The 21,022-nt window shown below is 41.7% G+C and overlaps 2 protein-coding genes across 4 annotated transcripts in view; both read left to right on the forward strand.

Moving 5' to 3' along the window:
• Nucleotides 1-12,816, forward strand: part of pdia5 (protein disulfide isomerase family A, member 5) — a 34,794-nt gene extending 21,978 nt beyond the window's left edge. Inside the window, exons 12-17 of the mRNA XM_078795050.1 lie at nucleotides 1,628-1,698; nucleotides 1,931-2,094; nucleotides 3,040-3,170; nucleotides 4,929-4,999; nucleotides 10,406-10,540; nucleotides 10,943-12,816. Of these exons, the coding sequence (XP_078651176.1) occupies nucleotides 1,628-1,698; nucleotides 1,931-2,094; nucleotides 3,040-3,170; nucleotides 4,929-4,999; nucleotides 10,406-10,540; nucleotides 10,943-11,023 (653 nt within the window). The 3' untranslated portion in view covers nucleotides 11,024-12,816. The remainder of the gene's footprint in view (nucleotides 1-1,627; nucleotides 1,699-1,930; nucleotides 2,095-3,039; nucleotides 3,171-4,928; nucleotides 5,000-10,405; nucleotides 10,541-10,942) is intronic.
• A 1,596-nt stretch (nucleotides 12,817-14,412) lies between these two features.
• The window catches only part of sema5ba (sema domain, seven thrombospondin repeats (type 1 and type 1-like), transmembrane domain (TM) and short cytoplasmic domain, (semaphorin) 5Ba), an 86,986-nt gene continuing 80,376 nt past the window's right edge, over nucleotides 14,413-21,022 (forward strand). For 2 of the 3 annotated variants that reach the window (XM_058081857.2, XM_078795044.1), the window contains exon 1: nucleotides 14,413-14,899. The gene's annotated coding sequence lies outside the window, so the exon portion shown is untranslated. The remainder of the gene's footprint in view (nucleotides 14,900-21,022) is intronic. The other variant, XM_058081858.2, reaches the window with a different exon arrangement.

Below are 21,022 nucleotides of genomic sequence, written 5' to 3' on the forward strand. Positions count from 1 at the left end.
CCATGCGTTGATACCATCGGCAGACTGACACAAAGAAGAAGAAGAAAGATGCTGAATTATGGGTCGTTTTGGTCCGTGCGGATGATAAGCTACTTTGTTACTGATGTGTCAAGATGCACATTAGGTTCTTGCAGAAGAAAGGATTAGTTTTCCACACAAGGTAGTTGACGTTGGAGGTCAAATTGATGCGTCTTCTTTGTCACCAGTGTAAAACGATCGCCCGTAGGAAGTTTTTTTGTTACTTTGTCAAAGCCAAAGTAGCTTCACACACGCTCTGATTCATCTCATGACCCTTCTGTCCTTCTCACCCGGGAAGTGTCACAGGAAGTCCTCACTGGCCTCAGTCTGCATGATGGCATGCATCAGTGCCTGGCTTGTAAGATCCGCAGCCGCTTCCTCCTCCGCCAGGCGCATCGCACCTGATTTATAGCCTGCGCCAGCACTGCGTTTCCCCCTGAAGAAAGGCAGCGCTGAACTGTTTTGACAAGGGCAATTTAGCACCTTTTGGAAATGTACCAATTTACTTTCATGCGCCTCGGCCTTTAACAGCAGCAGCAGCGGCGGACATCCTGATCAAACAGCAATACATCTTCAGACACGACGTCTTGTAAGGCCGTCTGCGACAAATAGCGTGTGTTTGCCGGCTCTTGCACTATTAAGCAAAGCCCTGACTGCCGTGTTTGCAGGGATTTGTTTGAAAAGAACAAAAGTGCGCTGCGCCGCAGCGTTTGACAGCATTGTTCATTAAGAAAGGTTGAGCTGAAGGGCTCTAAGATGCCGCCCCAACCCAACCCCACTCAGATTTACGAGTAGATTACATTAGGCTGCATTTACACTGCAGGTCCGAATGCACAGTTTAGACCGAATGATGAGTTTTTGGACAACAGTAGTCCCTCGCTTATTGCTGTTAATTGGCTCCAGAATTTCCACAAAGTAAGATTCCTTATTTATGAATGGATTATTTTTGCAGGTAGAGCATAGAAAACCTGTTTACGACCTTCTAAATATGTAGTATTTTAGTATTAAACGATGCCACCGTTTCAGATAAGGAGATTTGCACGTTTGGATGTGAGCCCTAAAAGAGGTTTCGGATGTCTCTGAATGCTCGGTGTCAGAGTCTTTTTTTTTTTTCCAGAGTTTTATGACATCAATGCGATCTGGACTTCCTTATACGGGCTGCAGAATGCCAGCACTTGGGAGTGTGACCAATCACAGTGGAGTAGGCTTGCCTGGAGGCGGGTCGTGGGTGGAAGCATGTGGAAGATCTAGAAAGCTTTATGTTCTGGTTATTGTGTGTAGCTGCTCTATAGAAGTCCACAACTCAATATAAAGAGCTGAAAATGACAGTAACTTTTTCATCAACTTTACTATAGATTTATTACCACAGTCAGATCCATCAGACTCTAGTCCGCCAGATCTAATGGTGGGGGACACACCGGTAACCGTGGAGGGGGGGGGGGTTACGTTATAGGTGGCTGCACTGCGAGCGTGCACCATGCTGGCCGCTTGCATGTTTGCTGTCTTTTCCTATTTAATAGTCTATTATGGCATTGTAGAGCCTACACTCTCCCTTTTCCATCCAGAGTGGGACATCCTGTCTAAATGTTAATGTGGCTTGCCTCTTTAGGGTGTGGCCACTGCAAGAAGATGAAGCCAGCATATGAAGAAGCTGCCGAAACGCTCAACAAAGACAAAGAGGTTAGCGTTGTTGCTTGTCTTTCAACCCCATTGTGTTAACATCACATCAGTCCTTGGCCTGAAGGATGATGGGGTGGTCGGTCTGTCCCGCAGCCCAGTTCTCGGTGTGGTTCTGATTAGTTCTTCCCCTCCCAGCTTTTTTGTGCAAGGAATTATAGCGGCTATTGTTTTCAGTGTGTGTCAGGTATCTTCACACATTTCCAGCACTGTATCAGCCAACGTGTCTCTGCAGAGTCCTGGCGTGCTGGCAGCGCTGGACGCCACAGTCCACAAGGCCATCGGGGATCGCTTCAAGATTTCGGGCTTCCCTACATTGAAGTACTTTGACAAGGGACAGGACACGTACACACTGCCGCAGCTCCGCAGCAAAGACAAGATCATCGAGTTCATGCACAAGTGGGTGGCACGAAGTCCTGCCCCCCCCCCCCCCCCCCCAGAGTCCACATCTACACTGCATGTGTCTTATGTTCTTAAGTAGATCACTTGGAAACGTCCTCCCAGTAAAGTGATGGGTGGGTGAAATGTAAAGGATGATGTCAGTGCTAATTGCAAACGATGACACCAAGGGCACACTCCTATTATATCACCGCTCTTCCACATGCCAACATGCTAACCACTTGGCCACCGTGCTTGACACGTCTAATAATATTAAAACCTTTTAAAAAAAATATTTAAAAAATATATTTAATCTCTAATTCTCTCATTCTTTTTTTATGGAATACAATATTTTTTTCTTAATATTTTGATTTTATTCTCTTTAAATTACAGCTGTTTTCCATTCATGCTGCTGTTTTTTTCCTCAAGTTAATTGTGAATTTGTAAATGACTTTTTTTCCATAATGTTTTGACATTAGACAACATTATAACTTTTTCCCTAATATTATAAAAATTACAAAATGACAAAATCATTTTATCAAAGCCATGATAGTTTTAGTTTTTCTTTTCTTAATATTTCAACCCTATGCTACTAAAATGACAATATATTTTCTCAGAATATTACCAGTTTACTCTCAGAAAATTGCAGTTTTTTTTTTTTTTTTTTAGAATTCAACTTTTTTTTAATATTTCGATTTTTCCCATTTTTGATTTTTTTTCCCTCATATTTTCTCCCATTTTTTGACTGTATTTTTGGAACATTGTAACTTTTCTGCAACCTCATTTCCCAATAGTTACAACTTTATTTGTTCTTTCTTGTAATATTTTTCATCCCAACATAATGCTACATAATGCTACTAAAACAAAATTATTTTTCCTCATAATATTACGCTATTCTCATGAAAATACAACTTTTTCTCCAAATATTTTGACTATTTTTATATATATTTTTTTCCACTTCTGCAGTCCGCAGGCACCGCCCCCACCAGAGCAGTCTTGGGAGGAGAAGCCCTCCAGTGTTGTCCATCTCGGGTCGGAGGACTTCCGAGAAGCTCTGAAGAAGAAGAAACACGCTCTGGTCATGTTCTACGCTCCGTGTAAGACACGCCTTCATGCACACGTTAGCTTGTTTCACAGAAAACGCAATCATCTGCCAGATGACACATTTAGCGGCTGGTTTGATGTGTGCATTGACGACCCTCCCCTGAGAGGCGCTGCGATCATTTCCTGGATTTTAACCAGCCCTTACGTATGTAAGCATCCTCCAAACTCCTTAAGACTCCACCCAACCACGGGGGAGACTGGGAATTGACAAAGCAAGTAAAGTCACACCACCACCTGTTTTCAGCACATCTTCAGCAAGTTAGAAGTGTGTACTCGGCTTCACGACCATGGAAATTGCTTCAGAAAGTGAGTCATCCTGTCAAAGATTGTTTCTGGCACATCAAATGTGTTTTTTTGGCAGTTGAAATCTTATTGCCTCATTTTCTCATACTCGCAAAACTGCTAGCCAAATGCATAAATTGCTGTATGGCTGAAATATGTAAGAACTATTTATAGACAGTCCCAGCATTGGTGCACACACCAAACACACAACTTTCATCAACTTTTATAGCCACGTCCACTCCGACTCCAAAATGTCTAACTTTACTCTTGTTGTGTTTCACATAGTGTTATGACTTAATTACTCAAATATTTTTACTTCGACTACAAATAGTTCTACTTTTTTCTCTTAATGTTCTGACTTTGTTTCTCTAATATTGACTTTCTACTGCTTATCCTTATTCTTGTAAAATGACTGCTCTTCTTCTTTGTTGTTTTTACTTTTCTTGTTTAACTCTTTCAATACCAAAGACGTATTTATATGTTACACCCGAAAGCCCGATCCCAAAGACATAGTTATGCATCTTTTATGGGGCAAAAAGAGGTGATGATGCAACTGCAGACTCACTCTTCGAACCGTATTAAGCCATAAAAACGGCCACAAGGTGGCAGTAGTTTGTTTAGTTTAGTTCCAACTGTGAAAATTGTAAATAGTTCATGTTGTTATATTTGCAGGTAAACTATTTTGTATATTTTATTTTGTTATAGTTGTTTAGGTATTTGAGCTGTCACGAAAGCAAAAGTTATATTTGAAATGTATCGTTTCACAAAAAGCTTTTTTTGTTGGGAGCTGACATTTTCCTGAAACGTATCTATCTTCTATTGCTAATAACTGAAGAACAGAAGAAGGTAGAACCAAACTTTTTTTTCTGATGATAGATGACAGTCTAATCTATCTTTAGTTGGGGTCCATGTTTATAGCCTTAGAACACAATATTCTGTGTACCTTGAAAAATCATAAAATCATTCCAAATCATCTGAAATGACCTGTAATGAAAGGGTTGAATTTTGAAAAATTGGATTGGATGAGTTAAGTGCACTTTTGGAATGTGCCGAGGGCCAATATGAGGCTGCAAATCTCCCCCCCGGGCTGCACTTTGGAGACCCCTAGTATTAAGGCAAAAAACACACAGTATACAGTCCCACACAATGGATGGGAAATGCACAGATAAGCCACTCCTAAAACGCATAGTGAGGTTCTAACCAGCAAGCGGTGTTGGCAAAGTGTCTACTTCAGCTTTATATGGCCGAGTCCAGTCAGTCAGCGTGTCTGCAGAAGTGTTGTTTATTGCAGAAAGACCCACTGTACATGAATGGAAGCTCCGTGACACCGTTAATGGCGGCAATAAGGACGTTTACACAGCCAACCCTCTCTCGGGCGGCGTAAACAACTGCGGCACTCTGACTGATGCGCCGTGTTGCCGGGACTGACAGTCGTGTTGTGTTATTGAAATGACTCTGCTCTCTTGCAGGGTGTCCGCACTGTAAAAACGCCGTGCCTCACTTCACCACCGCAGCAGAACTTTTTAAAGAGGACCGCAAGGTGAGTGTTTGCTCCGTTTCAGTCCACTCGTCACCTTGTTCACTTCCGGTGGGATACGGTACACGAGCTATATGGATAATGAGAGGCGAGAGGCGGGGTCCACCCTGGACTGGTGGCCAGCCAATCACAGGGCACATATAGACAAACAACCATTCACACTCACATTCATACCTATGGACAATTTGGAGTGGCCAATTAACCGAGCATGTTTTTGGAATGTGGGAGGAAACCGGAGTAAAACCCAAGCATGCACGGGGAGAACATGCAAACTTCATACAGAGATAGCCGAGGGTGGGATTGAACTCGGGTCTCCTAGCTGTAAGGTCTGCGTGCTAACCACTCGCTCACCGTGCAGCAATTGTATATACATAAAAATATTACAATTTCATTTAATTTGTACTGCGGTTCCACTCTTCTGCACACTTCTGCGTGTATGCTACTAGCCCCGCCTCCACCCACTGAGACTGTATGACCGCCAAAAGGGCTCACTCTGATGTCATGCCATTGTTCTATGAAATGGACATGAAACCGATACACAATGAAGTGTTCACGTAAATGCCACACATACATCACGTGTGCAAGCACCTTACCATGTGGCTACAGCCACATTCTTTTTTTTTTTATTACATTTTTAAAAAAATAAGTCCAGAAGTTTCCTCATAGTTAATATTTCTTCTGGCGTGTCATGAAGGAATGCGAGCGTGTGGACAAAGCTAATAAAATAGCAGCCGCACGCGAGACCAGCAAGGTCAGTCACGGTTCACGCAAACTCAAGAAGACACCTTCATGCACCATCATCACCCCCAACACGCTTTCCTTCGCTCTGGCTGACTCATACGTTGAAAACATCTTTTCCAGGTTACGTGAAGATGCTTCTGTGTGTGTGTGCGTACACGCTCGCTCCAATCCACCACTCATTTGTTTGGAATGACTTTGAAATCATTGTCATATGCCGTGTGTGTGAATGTGTGACTACTTAGTCATGCACTTTTCTGAGGCAACAATTTGCAACGTTTGACAGCGAGGCACACTTTGCAGCTCATGTTGTTGTCAGCAGGCTGAGACGCCCTGTACCTCTTCTACTGACACACTGGAACAACAAATACTCCGTTGTATACCAGAAGAACCCACGTTGTTTGGCAGCATTGGTCAAATGTATCAAATGTACACGAGGTCCTCAACCTGCGTACGAGTTAGGGTCATACTAGTCTTGTTGGAGAACCTGCTCTTTTTGCATGGCTCCCTACAAAGAGTCGGCTCCGAAACGGCTCCTCAGATTTTTTTGTTCCTTAAGTTGATTTCACAAAATATGTGTAAAAATGTAAACATGTCATTCTTTCAAATGTTTATTGTTGATGTGGCTTTATTTAAACGCTCAATGTGGAACCTATTGCCACAAAAAAACCAACCGTAATAAGATGCATCGTTTCATGAGTTATAAGAACTACGAGCTTGTCAACCCATTAGAATCAAATGACGTCATCTTATAAAGAATGCTAAAATCATCACACAGCAACTTAACACTCAAAAGGTAGCTAGTAAAGATCCAAGACAAGTATAAATGCATGTTAATATATAAAAAACACCTATTCATGTATTTGACCTTCTACCCATAATGCATTACTCCTATCAGAGCAGTTCATTAGCCAACGGCTGCCATGGTTGCCACCAGAGGGCGCTCATGTTTCCTCACTGACTCACTAGCGGCACAGTATTCAAACGGTTGGTAGTAGTTGTGAAGTATAGGAGATATCTTGAGAGAAGATAAATAGCCGCTCTGCTGCATGTCTCTGGAAGGGGCGTTGCAAAGAAGGGAGAAAGGGAGGTGGTAGAGTAGTGTAGCTCAGCTTCACTTGGCTACGATTTCTTGTTGTCGCCTTGTTTACTAAAGACAAACACAAGCAGCCCAGGACATAAACAATCAGAAGCAGGCTACAACTTGACTTAAAGCGACACGGTATTGCCGACATAATGGGATGTTTTTGTTTTTTTATTTTAGCCTGTAAGGAAGGACGATATCTCTCTACTGGTGCTGTCTGCCCACTGTCACACTTAATACACTGTACTTGAACGTATTGACCCGTTGTTTTGAGCTGATCCTCCTCCTTCTGTTGGAACACCAGCCCGTCCCGGAAATCAATGAAGTCTCCATGTGACCTCATTTGGCTCCTCAAAGTGCACACAAAGCGAAGAAGCGCAAGCAAGGTAGCAAAGGCTAGCTTATTTTCCCCCTTGTACTTATTTTAAAAGCTTTGTTAACTGCAGGGACGGTGTTTTAGGTCACAGTGGAACATTCTGAACTGCCGTACAAGCGTACAAACAAGCTCAAGTTCTGTAAATCGAACTAAAGAAAGAACATTTAGCATTTAGGGAAGTGGAAAGAGGCGATTAGACTTAGTACATCATGCTTTTTGGCATTTCTAACTGTTATACAAGTGTATAAAAAGACGTTCACTGCTCTATGAACAAACTAAATCAATAAAAATTGACTTCAGTGAAACTGACTTGATGAAATCTTAAGATTAAGATGTCATACAATAAACACTGGTATGAATGAACTAAATAAAACTAAACTGAAGTAAAACTATTCCTTGATGACACATTCACGTCACATAGTGTTACGGGTAGTAGAGAAAGGTGAGCTGACCTACTAGAGCACACATTTCGGTATTCTTAACATACAAGTATCAAAAGTTAACTGCTTTATTAACAAACTAAATAAAACTAAAGTTATGTAAAACAAACGTTTGATGAATCTTACATTTATTGTTTGTTTATTCTTCCTGGGGTCCAAAAAAATTAAATTTCAAACTTCAAACTAGTACAATAAAAACAGTTATTACAATTAAATATAACTAAATCTAAACAAAAATGATCTGACATGTAATGGAATACAACCCTTAAATTATCGAAGCCAACCAGAACAACAAAAATTATTCCAATTTACACACTCAGAATTTCAGAATAAATCAACCAACTAGAAACCGACTTCCCTGCTAAATACTGCATCTCTTAATTTATTTTTGGACTCCTATAGAGCAGCTACACACATTTCCTCCAGAATCTGCACCTATTCCGGCTGTATTTCCTTGGATTCGTTCTTCCCGCCCAAAACGGTCTGTTTTAATTTATTCCAAGTGGAAAAAGGGTGAGTCGACATACAGTACTGCTTTTCAGCATTCGTAGCTGTCACACAAGTGTAATAAGAAAGTTAACTGCTATTAAAGCCAATAAAACTAAACTAAATGACATTTATCCTGTGGCGTGACGTACAGCGTTTAGGAAAGCGGAGAGAGCAGACGTGCTTTCAAAGCGTTTTATGTCATCAAACTGATCAAATATGCGACGGATGACAAATGGTGTCAATAAAATGCCAGCGTAAATAAGCAGCACGCTGAAGCAGTGCTGAGCCATCACACACACACACGGTCCATTTCTCAGCGTGACAGGAAGTTAGTCAGTGCCGGCTTGTCACTGCGGCCTAATGCGCCGCTGTCCAATCAATGACGTGATGTGACCTCCTCCATCACTGCAAGGTGGATCAATAAGACAATTGGCTGTGGACTCTTGAAGAAGCACCACAGTATGACTTCATTTTATGCCCTCACTTCCCAACACATACACACCCCCATCTCGTCATTGATCGTGCACCAAAAGGAGAAGGCGGAGCTACCACAGGGCGCTGCTCGTAGCGCGCCAGCTCATTAATACCTCCTGTTGACTTTTGTGGAATACACACACACACTATAGACTCCAAATCCACCTCCAGCGTCAAACACACCACCGGTTGACTTCCGGGTTGTTCTTTTAAAGTCATATCAAGTTTAAAAAGAAGTCTACCACTAGTCAATAAAACCAAGTACTGTTCTATGGTTGTCATCACACTTGCTGCCGCTAGTACTCATCATCATCATCATCCTTGTGTGGTGGCCTCACTTATTAAATGTCCTGAGATGCTCACTGACCTGAAATCTCATGTGATTGGCTGACCTTCAAATTACTTTTGTCTGGTTTGGTTCCCATTCCAGAAGAACCTTGGTTAGCGTCATTCACTTATTTGCTACCAAAGATGTATTTTTATTTCTACGCAGTTTTTCCTCAATAAACTTCTAAATAAATATGCTGTACTTCATTCTGCAATAAAATTCCAAGTTCTATACAATGGAACCTTGGTTAGGGTCATTCATGTGTTCCAGAAGGTCCAACTCTAACCAAATCAATTTGTCAAATTATGTATCAGAAACCCTAACCCGAAACAGACTGATTGTTGACATGTAAAAGCACTCGGTCATCGTGGAAAAACACTCCTAACGTACCCGAGTCATTGACATGCTAACTTCACCAGCCCGTGGAACCGCACTCATTCACTTTTTCCAGCACTTTTTGTTGTCGCATTGCTGTTGCGCCCTCTGCTGTTTGCCACCCAGCACTGAAACAAATGACGCCTCCATTGCTTCAGGTTAGGTTAAGTGGGGTCAAGAATTTATCCACCACAGCCTGGACCGGGTTCCAGAGCAGTGCTAGCATCAGGCCCCTGAAACGTTTAACCACGTTTGCTCATCCTCCGCATCATTTCCTCCTCCCGCCTTCACCTCCGGTGCGCGGCGTTGCCGTGGTGTGCGCCGCTCAGCACTCTGAGAGACCGTGACATTTCATCCATCCAAAAAGGGCACACGGCGTCTGCCCCGTGAATCGGCGAGGCGACATTTACGCCTCATTGGGCCGGCCCCCTTGCTAATCGATGTTAGCCGCCTCCGACTAGCGTCACGTGGAAGGCAATGTTCAATGTCTATCCTCCCTTCCGTTTTATAGTGGTGATCTAACACTTACGGTGTACGTCCTAAAAGCCTGAAAGCCCACTAACTTTGCAACCTGTTCCATAAAACCGTAAACGAGGCCACAAGGAGACTTAGCTTGTATAAATTTTCGTGTTAGAGGTTGCAGCACACGCAAGACGCTGCGAAGGTTTACAGCTTTAACCACAGCCTCACGCCGATTTCTTTACATTTGTAAACACACACACACACTCTATTCCTCAGATTAAACCATAAACGCACTCTTATTACATTTTTTATATATATTTTCAGAATTTTTAATAATATATAATTAATCATAAGTATTTTTTATTATATTTATTTTTTAATAATTTTATTTAAATAATTTTATAATTTTAATTTTATAATCATGAATAATTAATAATAATAATAATAATGATAATAATAATAATAATAATAATAATAATTTGCAAATAAAAATAATTAAAAATAATATTTTTCATAATAAAACTAAAATATATATAAAAATATTCAAACATTCCCTCACAATTTTAAGGCAGTGGTGCCCAAAGTGTAGTCCGGGGGCCATTTTCGGTTCGCAGCTAATTTTTTTCACTGTGATTTCTCCCAGATTGCGTACGCGGCGGTGGACTGCACCAAAGGACAGAACCAGGACCTGTGCAAGCAGGAGGGGGTGGAGGGCTACCCCACCTTCAACCACTACAACTATGGCAAGTTCGTGGACAAGTACCACGGAGACCGCGGGGTGAGTGCTCGCGGACTTTTGGGTCCAATGCGGCTACGTCTTCCATTACAAAAGTCCCGCAGTACCAATAATCGCTTTTATTGCTCTAGAAAAAAATACATAAAATATAAAACAAAAAAATTAACTCTATAAAAAAACATGTCACTTGGTTCCTTTGTTAAAAAGAAATGGTTGTACATCATTTAAAAGAATATATCCATAACCAAGCCGAGGGTTCAATCAGGGTGGAAAGCTCTGATCTGGAAAGGAACCACATTTGGTTCCTACTGGAAACTAAATCTCAAGAAATAAAATGGTTTTAGTGGTTTTAAATTTTATTTGTTTTTTTCCTATAATACATCACATGAGCAGGTGATTGAAAAAACCATGAAATCCAAATATATCCTGTCTTGTCCACAACAGGAAGCAGGCTTCATCGGCTTCATGCGCAGCCTGCGAGGCCGCGATCAGGAGAAAGTCATCAAGAGGAAGGAGGAGCTCTGAAATGAGGCGTTGAGGTGTGGGGGGGGGGTAGCCACGCACTTGCCGTCCCCCGCCCCATCAGCACTGACACGGGAGAGACGTGATGACCTCAGCAAATCTTTTAATACGGTGGTGACCCCCCCTCACCCTTTCCCCCACTCCCCTTTTTGGGGTCCAAATGAAAGCCGCCCAGACACTGTGACTGACTGACAAGCTAACGCGTATCTATGCAATACCGAGGGTGGCGGCTGGGGGCGCTGTCACTTGACCATCCCGCCCCCCCTCTTCCAAGAGGGTGACATTTTCCCTAGGTTCCGGACTTCACGTATGGAGCTGCCGTGTGAACATGCACGTGATCATGTGACCTGACGCTCCCGTAGCAACGCAAGGCCAAAGGGTGAATATTTCCTCTCATTTTCCCTTTTTGTCTTCAAGTTGTGGCCTTAAGGTAAGAATCATGATGAAACGGAACCGTTGGTCCCCCCCCCCCCCCTTTTCAAGATGCCAAATATGAGCGTCCTAGTCCGTATTTCAATAATCTGTTTCCTGTTTTGTTACCTCCATCGTGTCCCGGCAATCACATCAGCGACGTGATGATGAAATATGTTGTATTTCCAACGTTGACCTAAGACGGAGATACACGCTTGTCGTTGGGTTTTTTGTAATTCTGTGCGTTTTCTACTCCCGTTCCACCACTCGGAATATCCCGAGCTGGTCTGTAGCACGTTTTTTTTTTTTTTTGTAAAGAATTCGTGGTCGCCAATTCGGTTCTCAGGGAAAGCGTGACACAATGAAAGGGAAGTGCGGTCGTCAGTCAGTCGATGTTATGCTACATTCCAGGCGGGAACGTGACATCGCGGAAGATGATTCCGCATCCGTCGTATCGGAAAGCGTGCTAATGCGTCGCACTTCTTGCCAAGACGTCTTTGTTGCCTTTTTGTTTTGCTGTCCCATCAGCCATGTTGTACACGTTTATTTCCCCCCTGTGACTGTGCTAACAATAAACAACAAATCACATTATCGTTTTCTTATTTTGTGTAGGGATGTCCGATATCGGCTTTTTTGCCAAAGACCGATACGACGATATTGTCCAAATCTCAATTCCCGGCTGATACCGATATGTTTAATATGGCATATCTCCTGTGTTGAATGAACATATGTATGATACAGGGAAAAATCTGATACCGATATCGACCCATATTGCATTTTTATGCTGATATCAGGGCGATAATTATCGATGCCGATTATTATCGGACATCCCTGATTTTGTCCCGTAAATTAAGCGAAATGTTGCATGTTTTATTGAAAGAAGACATTATTTTGCCTTACTTTCGATCCAATCATTTCCCAGAAATTACTTTATTTTTTTTTATGCAAATGTCAGGTTTTTTTATGACCAAAGTTTTTGTTACATGCTGAATTTATGTAACGTGTGAATTGTCCGAACATCTGAAAATGTCACTGAATCCAAATTTGTCAGCAAAATAGCCGTGTTTCAAAAGTCACTTCATCGGAATTCTTTGCAAAAAAGTTCACAGCAAATAAATATGTTTCTTCCAAATTCACGTATCGTAATCCCTCGTTTATTGTGGTTAATTGGTTCCAGACCCGACTGGGATAAGGGACTTTTTGCCAAGAAGGATTCTGGATTTATAAATTGAATATTTTCAGTTATTTTCATGTTTTTATGTGATTTTTTTTTTTACAATAACTTTACATTGAATTAAAAAATGCTGTATTCTAACAAATGGAATTTGTAAACACGTATTTTGCTGATGAATTCTTCTTCATTCAATAAAATCCATCCAACCGTCTTCTACCGCTTATCTAAGGTCGGGTCACGGGGGGGCAGCAGACTAAGCAGTGAAGCCCATTTTAACAACAGCGGTAAACGAGGGAGTACTACACATACCCTCATGTTAGAGTCTCCAAGTATCCCAATTTGAAAATAAATGCCACACTGATCCTTCCTGCTACGTCTTCTTCTTGCCTGGCAGACCAGATGCGTTGCAGTGTGTCCCAAAGAAAAGAATGCCTGGGAATGCCGGAGTGGTGTTACCATAACACCACTGGATGTCGACTGGCCAGATGAGTGGCGCTGTAAAGGATGTGTGCACCTGAAAGGATGCTCGTTATCCTGCTGCTATTCGTCATCATCCGGGCGCCACTGTCAGATGTGCTGAGTGCAGCTTCTTCTTCATTTATGGAGCCTGACCATACAGAAAACTGTCCAAAGTAAAACACACAAACGGTCACCAGGCCGAGGCTTGTTCAGCGTTTGTCGTTGCTAGCATTTGTTAGCATCAGCGTGGCGAAGCCACATTGAAGGACAATTACAATTGTTCATTAGAACTTTATCAATTCATCTGGCTCCACTTTGCTTTGGTTAGAGGCTGTGGAAGGAACGACTAGTAGAGGGAATACATTCTAGTATTTGAGCACTGAAATACTGCTAGTATTTGGTAGTAGTTTAATAGTTACCGAGGAACTAAGGTGCATACATTTAGAGTAGTTACAGAGGAACTAAGGCACATAAATGTAGATTCGTTGCTGAGGAACAAATGGCTAGAGTAGTTACAGAGGAACTAAGGCGCATACATTTAGAGTAGTTATTGGGGAACTGAGGTGCACACATTTAGAGTAGTTACCAAGGAACTATGGCACAACAATGTTGATTAGTAACTGATGAACAAATGGCTAGAGTAGTTACCGAGGAACTAAGGTGCCTACATTTAGAGTAGTTACAGGGGAACTAAGGTGCATACATTTAGAGTAGTTACCAAGTAACTAAGGTACATATATTTAGAGTGGTTACTGATGAGCTAAGGTGCATACATTTTGATTGGTTACCGAGGGATTAATGTGCATACATTTAGAGTGGTTACAGAGGGACTAATATGCATACATTTAGAGTGGTTACTGGGGAACTAAGGTGCATACATTTTGAGTAGTTACCAAGGAACTAAGGCACATATATTTAGAGTGGTTACTGATGAGCTAAGGTGCATACATTTAGATTGGTTACCGAGGGACTAATGTTCATACATTTAGAGTGGTTACAGGGTGGCTAATATGCATACATTTAGAGTGGTTACTGGGGAACTAAGGTGCATACATTTAGAGTAGTTACTAATGAACTAAGGCACATAAATGTAGATTAGTTACTGAAGAACAAATGGCTAGAGTAGTTACAGAGAAACTAAGGCGCATACATTTAGAGTAGTTACGGAAGAACTAAGGCGCATACATTTAAACAGCAAACGGTTTCGTATGCTCCTTAATATCAATAAATCAAGTTTAAGTTAATTGAAACTAAATGAAATAAAATCAGCCTTTTTGTGTCACGTGAGGGGAAAAAAACAATAATTTTGTTATTTAGCTTTTGATGACATAATTTTTAAAAGGACATCCTGGATCGTTTTGTGGATCCGGTTCCACTGAATCCACCTTCCCGAGAAGGAGACAAATATCAGAGAAACATTTGGAAAATAAGAGTTAGCTAGCACCTTTTATTTGACTTAAACGCCTTTTTTAAGTTTTTAAAATCCCTAATGAAGTGACGTCACCAAAAACCACATTGATGAGTACTAAATCCTCCCATCCATCATTTTATTATTCTCAGGTGTGCGCATGCTCGCCTGGTGTAAATTACTGCCTTCCTCCCTCCCTCACTTCCTTCCTCCTCTCCTGTCCTCTGTCCTCACCCCCTCCCTCCTCCATCGCGGTGGTTTGGTCCGGAGCTCCGAGGATCCTCGGCGCAGTCTTCCGCTGCAGGTCTCCCGGAGTAGGACGCTTTGAGGCGGCTGCGGAGGACACGGAACCCCGGAACCGAGGACCACTTATTACATCATCATTGTTATTGTCATCTGGACGCCAACCTGAGGAGCATCCGAGAAGGTACGGATCGTCTCTGGTCTTTTTGTTCTTTCCGTTTCAACCTGCCCAGACTTTTGTGCGTGGTGCTGCACTTTGCACCTTTGGGTTCTGCTGGGTTCTAAGGTAGACCCCCAAGTCGGGGAAGTAGCCCGGTTTTCCCGCGAAAGGAACACAAAAAGTCACTTTCGGAGCTATTTTTGGTAGATGTTGCAAAGCAGGGGTTGTCTGCGTGTTGTGTTTCCAGGCAGGTCCACTTTGACTTTCCACTCACGTTGATTCCCGGCATCAGTGGAGTGTTTGTGTCTCGTTCAGCACCGCCAAAAACTTAGCAGGAAGACTTTAAAGGCCCTTAATGAGCCCTGCTGTAGATTGTGGTTCTGGTTCTTCTCGTTTACTGTCCAACATTGGACACTTTGGTGTATGAAATGGAAGTGAGCTTTTTTGTTTGTTGTTGCTGTGAATCCTGAGACACATAGTGCTTCGAAACGGCTCCCATTGACATCCGTACGTAGGTTGGACACTCTCTTCGCTTCTAAACACATTTAATGAATTCTATCTGTGTGATATCTTTAGTTGAAAAGTCCGGCTCGGCCTTGTAATGCTCATTGTGGCTGTCTTTTGGGTGTAGTAGCGTGCAAGTCGGCGACAGGGGGCAGTGTTTAGCAGCCGCAGCAGGTGATGGGCTTCTGCAGGACCAGGTGGACAAAGTGGACCATGGAGGGCATCGACTGTTGTTTTTTTTAATCTCCGTTCCTTTTTAAAGAAGCTAGATAAACGCAAAAATATGAGTTTTACAGATAATGCCGCACGACAGCAGCATTGTAGCGTCTTTTTAATTAGCACTCTGCTTAATTAGACTCTTTAATGAAGAGAGCCTCTTTATTCATGAACACTCTGATGGCTCCCAAGTGCAGCGTTGATGAAGCTGAATATTAGTATGGGATAAAAACCCCACAATGCTTTCATTTGACGTGTTTGTCAGCGTGGAGTCCGACACCTGTCTAGCACGGGGGGCTCCAAAGTGTGGCTCGAGGGCCATTTTTGGTGCGTGGCTATTTGTTTTATTGCACTGCAGCAGAATAGGATAGAATTTAACCAGAAAAAAACAGCAAAAATTGAAAATCAGCAGTAATTTTTACAAGAATAAAGTCAAAAAATGAAGAGAAAAAAGTCATAATATTATGAACCTCATTTTAGTGGCATAAAGTTGAAAAAACAACAAATGTAGATATAATTTGGGGAGAATTAGGCTTCGGAAAACATTACAATTTTATGGCAATTAAACAATTAAATAATTATGAGAAAATGAAATTATATGAAAACAAAACAAAACGCTGTAATTTGGTGTGAATTTATTTTATATTTTCTATATAAATGTATCATATAAATTTATTATATAAATATATACAATATAAATTTAATTTATATTTTATTTAAATTTATATTGACATATAAATTTAATTTATATTTTATTTAAATTTAAAATTTAAATATAAATGTAATTTATATTTTAGCAAGAAAAAAAGGAATACAATTGTAATAGTATGCGGAAAATGTATATGTCTTTAGTAGCATAGAGCTGAAATATTACAGAAAAAAATAATTTAAAAAAAGTGGTAATGTTATGAGAAACAAACAAAACAATAAATATAATTTGTAAAAAAAAAAGTATATATTTTTTAAATATTTTTTTCCGCCTACATGACAAGGCGGAGATGCAGTTTTTCGTCGAAATCCATGCAGTATAACCTCTTGGTATTTACCAAATATCAAAGTGTCAAAGTGGCGCTAGCATCCTTTCATTTTCCACGATGCGGCCCTCGTCGGAAAAAGTTTGGACACCCCTGCCGTGGATGTTTTTCTTCCTGAGCTTTTATCTTCCCGAGTCAATCAGGCTCCTTTCTCATGCAAAACATCTCCTGGTCGCTGATGAATTTGAATTTATGAGGGCTCTTGACAGCGCCGGGATGGAGAGGGTCGGGGGTCAGCTGGACCATTCCCAGCTAAAGAACCGCAAAGTCCTCAGACCTCCTCCAGTCACTTTCTCCATCCTTTTGTTGCGCCGCCTCCTTTTGTTTCCGCTGCTGCTGAGGGTCCGTGTCGTTACGGCGTCTGATGTCAGCATCCATAATTGATTCTCAAACCGTCATCACATTTTCAAACAGGTTCTTTCTGCTGGGGAATAAATACGAACGCTGGATGCTCTTGTTTGTTTCCCAGCAGTGTTGAGGTCTTCCAGCAAGGAATCATGGTTCATGCATCACAGCATATCATAGAATCCATCAAAGCAATCTGATATTTGGTCATTCATTCATTCATTCATTCATTCATTCATTTTCTACCGCTTATCCTCACGAGGGTCGCAGGGGTGCTGGAGCCTATCCCGGCTGTCTTGGGGGCGAGAGGCGGGGTCCACCCTGGACTGGTGGCCAGCCAATCACAGGGCACGCATAGACAAACAACCATTCACACTCACATTCATACCTATGGACAATTTGGAGTGGCCAATTAACCTAGCATGTTTTTGGAATGTGGGAGGAACCTGGAGAAACCCCACGCATGCACCACACAGAGATGGCCGAGGGTGGGATTGAACTCGGGTCTCCTAGCTGTGAGGTCTGACCACTCGACCGCCGTGCAGCCGCCATATTTTGTAACTATAAGAAAAATAATAGCGCGCTCGCCCTGACCGAGCCGTACATTTTGATCTCGATTGTGTCGGAATTGGTTAACCGAGCACGCTGCAGAGTGCTTTTAAGTAACGCTCGACTCTTGTCGATATAGCCGTCTGTCTGTACGTCATGTCAGCTGTCAGTGTTACATTGATACAGGAAGTACTGTACAGAACAGGAAGTAAACAAGGAACTTATTTATGTCTTATTTTCTGTGATTATGTTCGTCATATCTGGTAATAAGAGTGTAAAGGTGACTGTAGGGCTGTTATTTCATGCCTAGAGGGCTCTAATAATGTTAAATGTTCATGTTTAGAAAGGCATAAACAAGTTTTCGGGACAAAGTTAAAAAAAAAAACGCAGTGCTGCCATGTTTGCACTGCCAAATGAAGCCGGCGTTCCAAGACGGTGCTACCTCCATGCTACAGCACGTTAGCACAAAGCTACTCAATCAAAGCTACTTATTTATGACCTTTTATGATATTTTCATTATTAATATATTTAGGACCGCATCTCTAATGTTGACGATGCACACGCAGGATAATCTTAAAGAACCTCACTAAAAGAATCAATAGCTGCAGCCCTACTTCCTGTTTGGGCGGAATGCATCACTCTGGATGATGGCGGCAGGAAGTGTGCTTTCAAGGCTGCTCGTCTTGATTTGTTCTCCACTGAGAACGTTGACAGTGAACGTCTCGAGCACTATCAGGGTCAGACCACGCCGAAGAACAAATAGCGTCCATGTGGAGTCATGCTAGCATGCAGAGGCAGACTATTGTCCGTCTTGAAGGAGGGTGAGGGCGATCACCTCACCAGGAAGTAGTCGGATCCGCCGGGTCCAAATGAATAATTTCCAACTTGCCTCCACCAACTCATTGTTCGCGTCAGGCCATCCTTCGCTGGCTCAAAGCGGCCTTGTAACTCGCCCCCACCCCCCTCACCCCCCCATGACACACAACCTCAGTGTGGAGAAAGACGATCCACCTGCAACCTCATCTGTGCCGCAACGCTCATTAACACTCCATTAGGCTTCATTGCTTGCTAATAGGAAGGTAAAGTTTACTCCTCGTTCATGTATTCATCATCTTAAACATGCCACCTCTGGACTGGACTTCATGCTGATGATATCATCTTCACTTTTATCATCGGTAACGTTACGAGTGATATCAGGAACTACCATCATCCTAAACATGTTTATAGTTGATACTGATGATCTCATCTTCACTTCCATCATCCTTAACGTTACTAGTGATATCAGGAACTACCATCATCCTAAACATGTTTATAGTTGATACTGATGATATCATCTTCACTTCCATCATCGGTAACGTTACTCGTGATATCAGGAACTACCATCATCCTAAACATGTTTATAGTTGATACTGATGATATCATCTTCACTTCCATCATCGGTAACGTTACTCGTGATATCAGGAACTACCATCATCCTAAACATGTTTATAGTTGATACTGATGATATCATCTTAATTTAAAAGTGAACTATCATCATCTTACTCATGCTTATTGTTGATACTGGTGATATCATCGTTTTAAACAGCGCTTATTGTCGATACTGGTGATATCACCATCTTAATCATGCTTCTTGTTGATACTGGTGGTATCATCGTAATCATGCTTACTGTTGATACTGGTGGTATCATCATCATCTTAAGTATGTTTATTGTTGATACTGGTGATATCATATTAAACATGCCTATTGTCGATAGTGGTGATATCATCTTCTTAAACTTGCCTATTGTTGATACTGTCGATATCATCATCACAATAATGCTTATTGTTGATACTGGTGATATCATCATCTTAGTCATGCTTATTGTTGATACTGGTGATATCATTGTCTTAAACATGCTTACTGTTGATGCTGGTGATATCATTGTCTTAAATATGCTTGTTGTTGATACTAGTGATATCGCCTTAATCATGCTTATTGTCGATAGTGGTGATCTCTTCGTCTTAGTAATGCCTATTATTAATACTGGTGATATCATCATCTTAGTCATGCCTATTGTCGATACTGGTGATATCATGTGGCTGTAATAATGAGCCATCATGGTGGTAAACAAGTAGAAAGATTGTGTGTCGTCTGGTTGCTGCGTGTGTGCGTGTGCAGGGAATGTTTGTCTTTTGTGTGCGTGCAAAGCAGACGTGAAGGCATGTGTCTTTTCTCTGGCGTCCCTTGTGCCAACGGAGAAGGAGAAGGAGGAGGAGGAGGGGGAGGAGGAGGACGGAGGTGACCATTGTTCCGCTATTGATGGCGGGATGCATGGATGCACGGCTGCAGCCTCCACCAGCTTTAGGACGGAGGGAGGCTCCTTCAGGGTCCCACGGTGGGAACAACGCTGGAGTTTCCTTCCATTCTTTGAAGGGACTATTTGGACACAACGTCTTTGGTGATGGGTGTCCCTCTCTGTGCCGTCATATTCTGTGGCATTGAAACGACAAAGTGAGGCACGTGAGCCATTTGTGGCCCATGGCTGTTTTATAATTGGGCCATGGTACATTCTAAAAATAGAATTTCACTAGAAAACTAAAACAATAAAAATAGAAAAATGCTGTCAAAGAAATGAGACCAAATATCAACTTTGTTTTTTTTCGTTCGATTGATTGAATTCATTGTGACAGACCTGCAAGAAAAAGTCCTAATTTTACAAGAATTAACTCGTAATTGTCGTTTTTGGAAAATATGTGATAAAAGTTATTATTACAAGAAAAAAGGTATTTAAAAAGGTAAACAGTATTATGGGAAGTCAGAATTATGATATTAAAAATGGCAGAAATTGGAAAAAAAACAGCTGTAATTTTAAGAAAAAAAGGTATTGTAATAAGAAAAAATCACAATTTTATGAAAATAAATAATGAATAAATCAATAAATAATATAAAATAAATAATACATGCATTTTAGTAGCATAAAAAAGCATTAGTAGTAAAAAATGGTGTCAAAAATCTGAAAGAGTTTTTTTGGCCCAGTGTGCTTCTGCAAAGGAATTGGACATGTGAGACAAACACAACAAAGACAAATAAACGAAAGAGTGAGACCTCCTTGTCCTGTGTGTCCAGGTGGCGTGTTGGTGGCGTGTTGGTGGCGTGTAAGTAGCGTGTTAGCATTGTTGTGTGTTGTCATCGTCTCTGCCATATTGAAATGTGAAATCATTTATTTGTTGGCACGGGCTGATAATATTTGTCCGCCCTGCGAGGCGACAGAGAGCGTCTCCGGGGTGATATCATCTCCCATCTGTCACTCACGTTGGCGTTGGCGTGTTTGGCGTGCTTCTCGGCGAGCAATAAAATAAACGCTTGGACGTGTGTATGGCGCAATAGTTAAAGGAATCGAGCCGTGAGCCACAAAGAGAAGTAATAACGCTCTTTTGGTGCTTTTTGTTCCGCTGGAACATCTTTCAGACGGAATCGCTCCCGGCTTTGATCCAGCGTCTTTCGTCTGGTCGTGACGAC

The sequence above is a fragment of the Doryrhamphus excisus genome, linkage group LG12, assembly GCF_037039965.1.
Source record: "Doryrhamphus excisus strain RoL-2023G ecotype Guam linkage group LG12, RoL_Dexc_Guam_v1.1, whole genome shotgun sequence".
NCBI lineage: Eukaryota > Metazoa > Chordata > Actinopteri > Syngnathiformes > Syngnathidae > Doryrhamphus > Doryrhamphus excisus.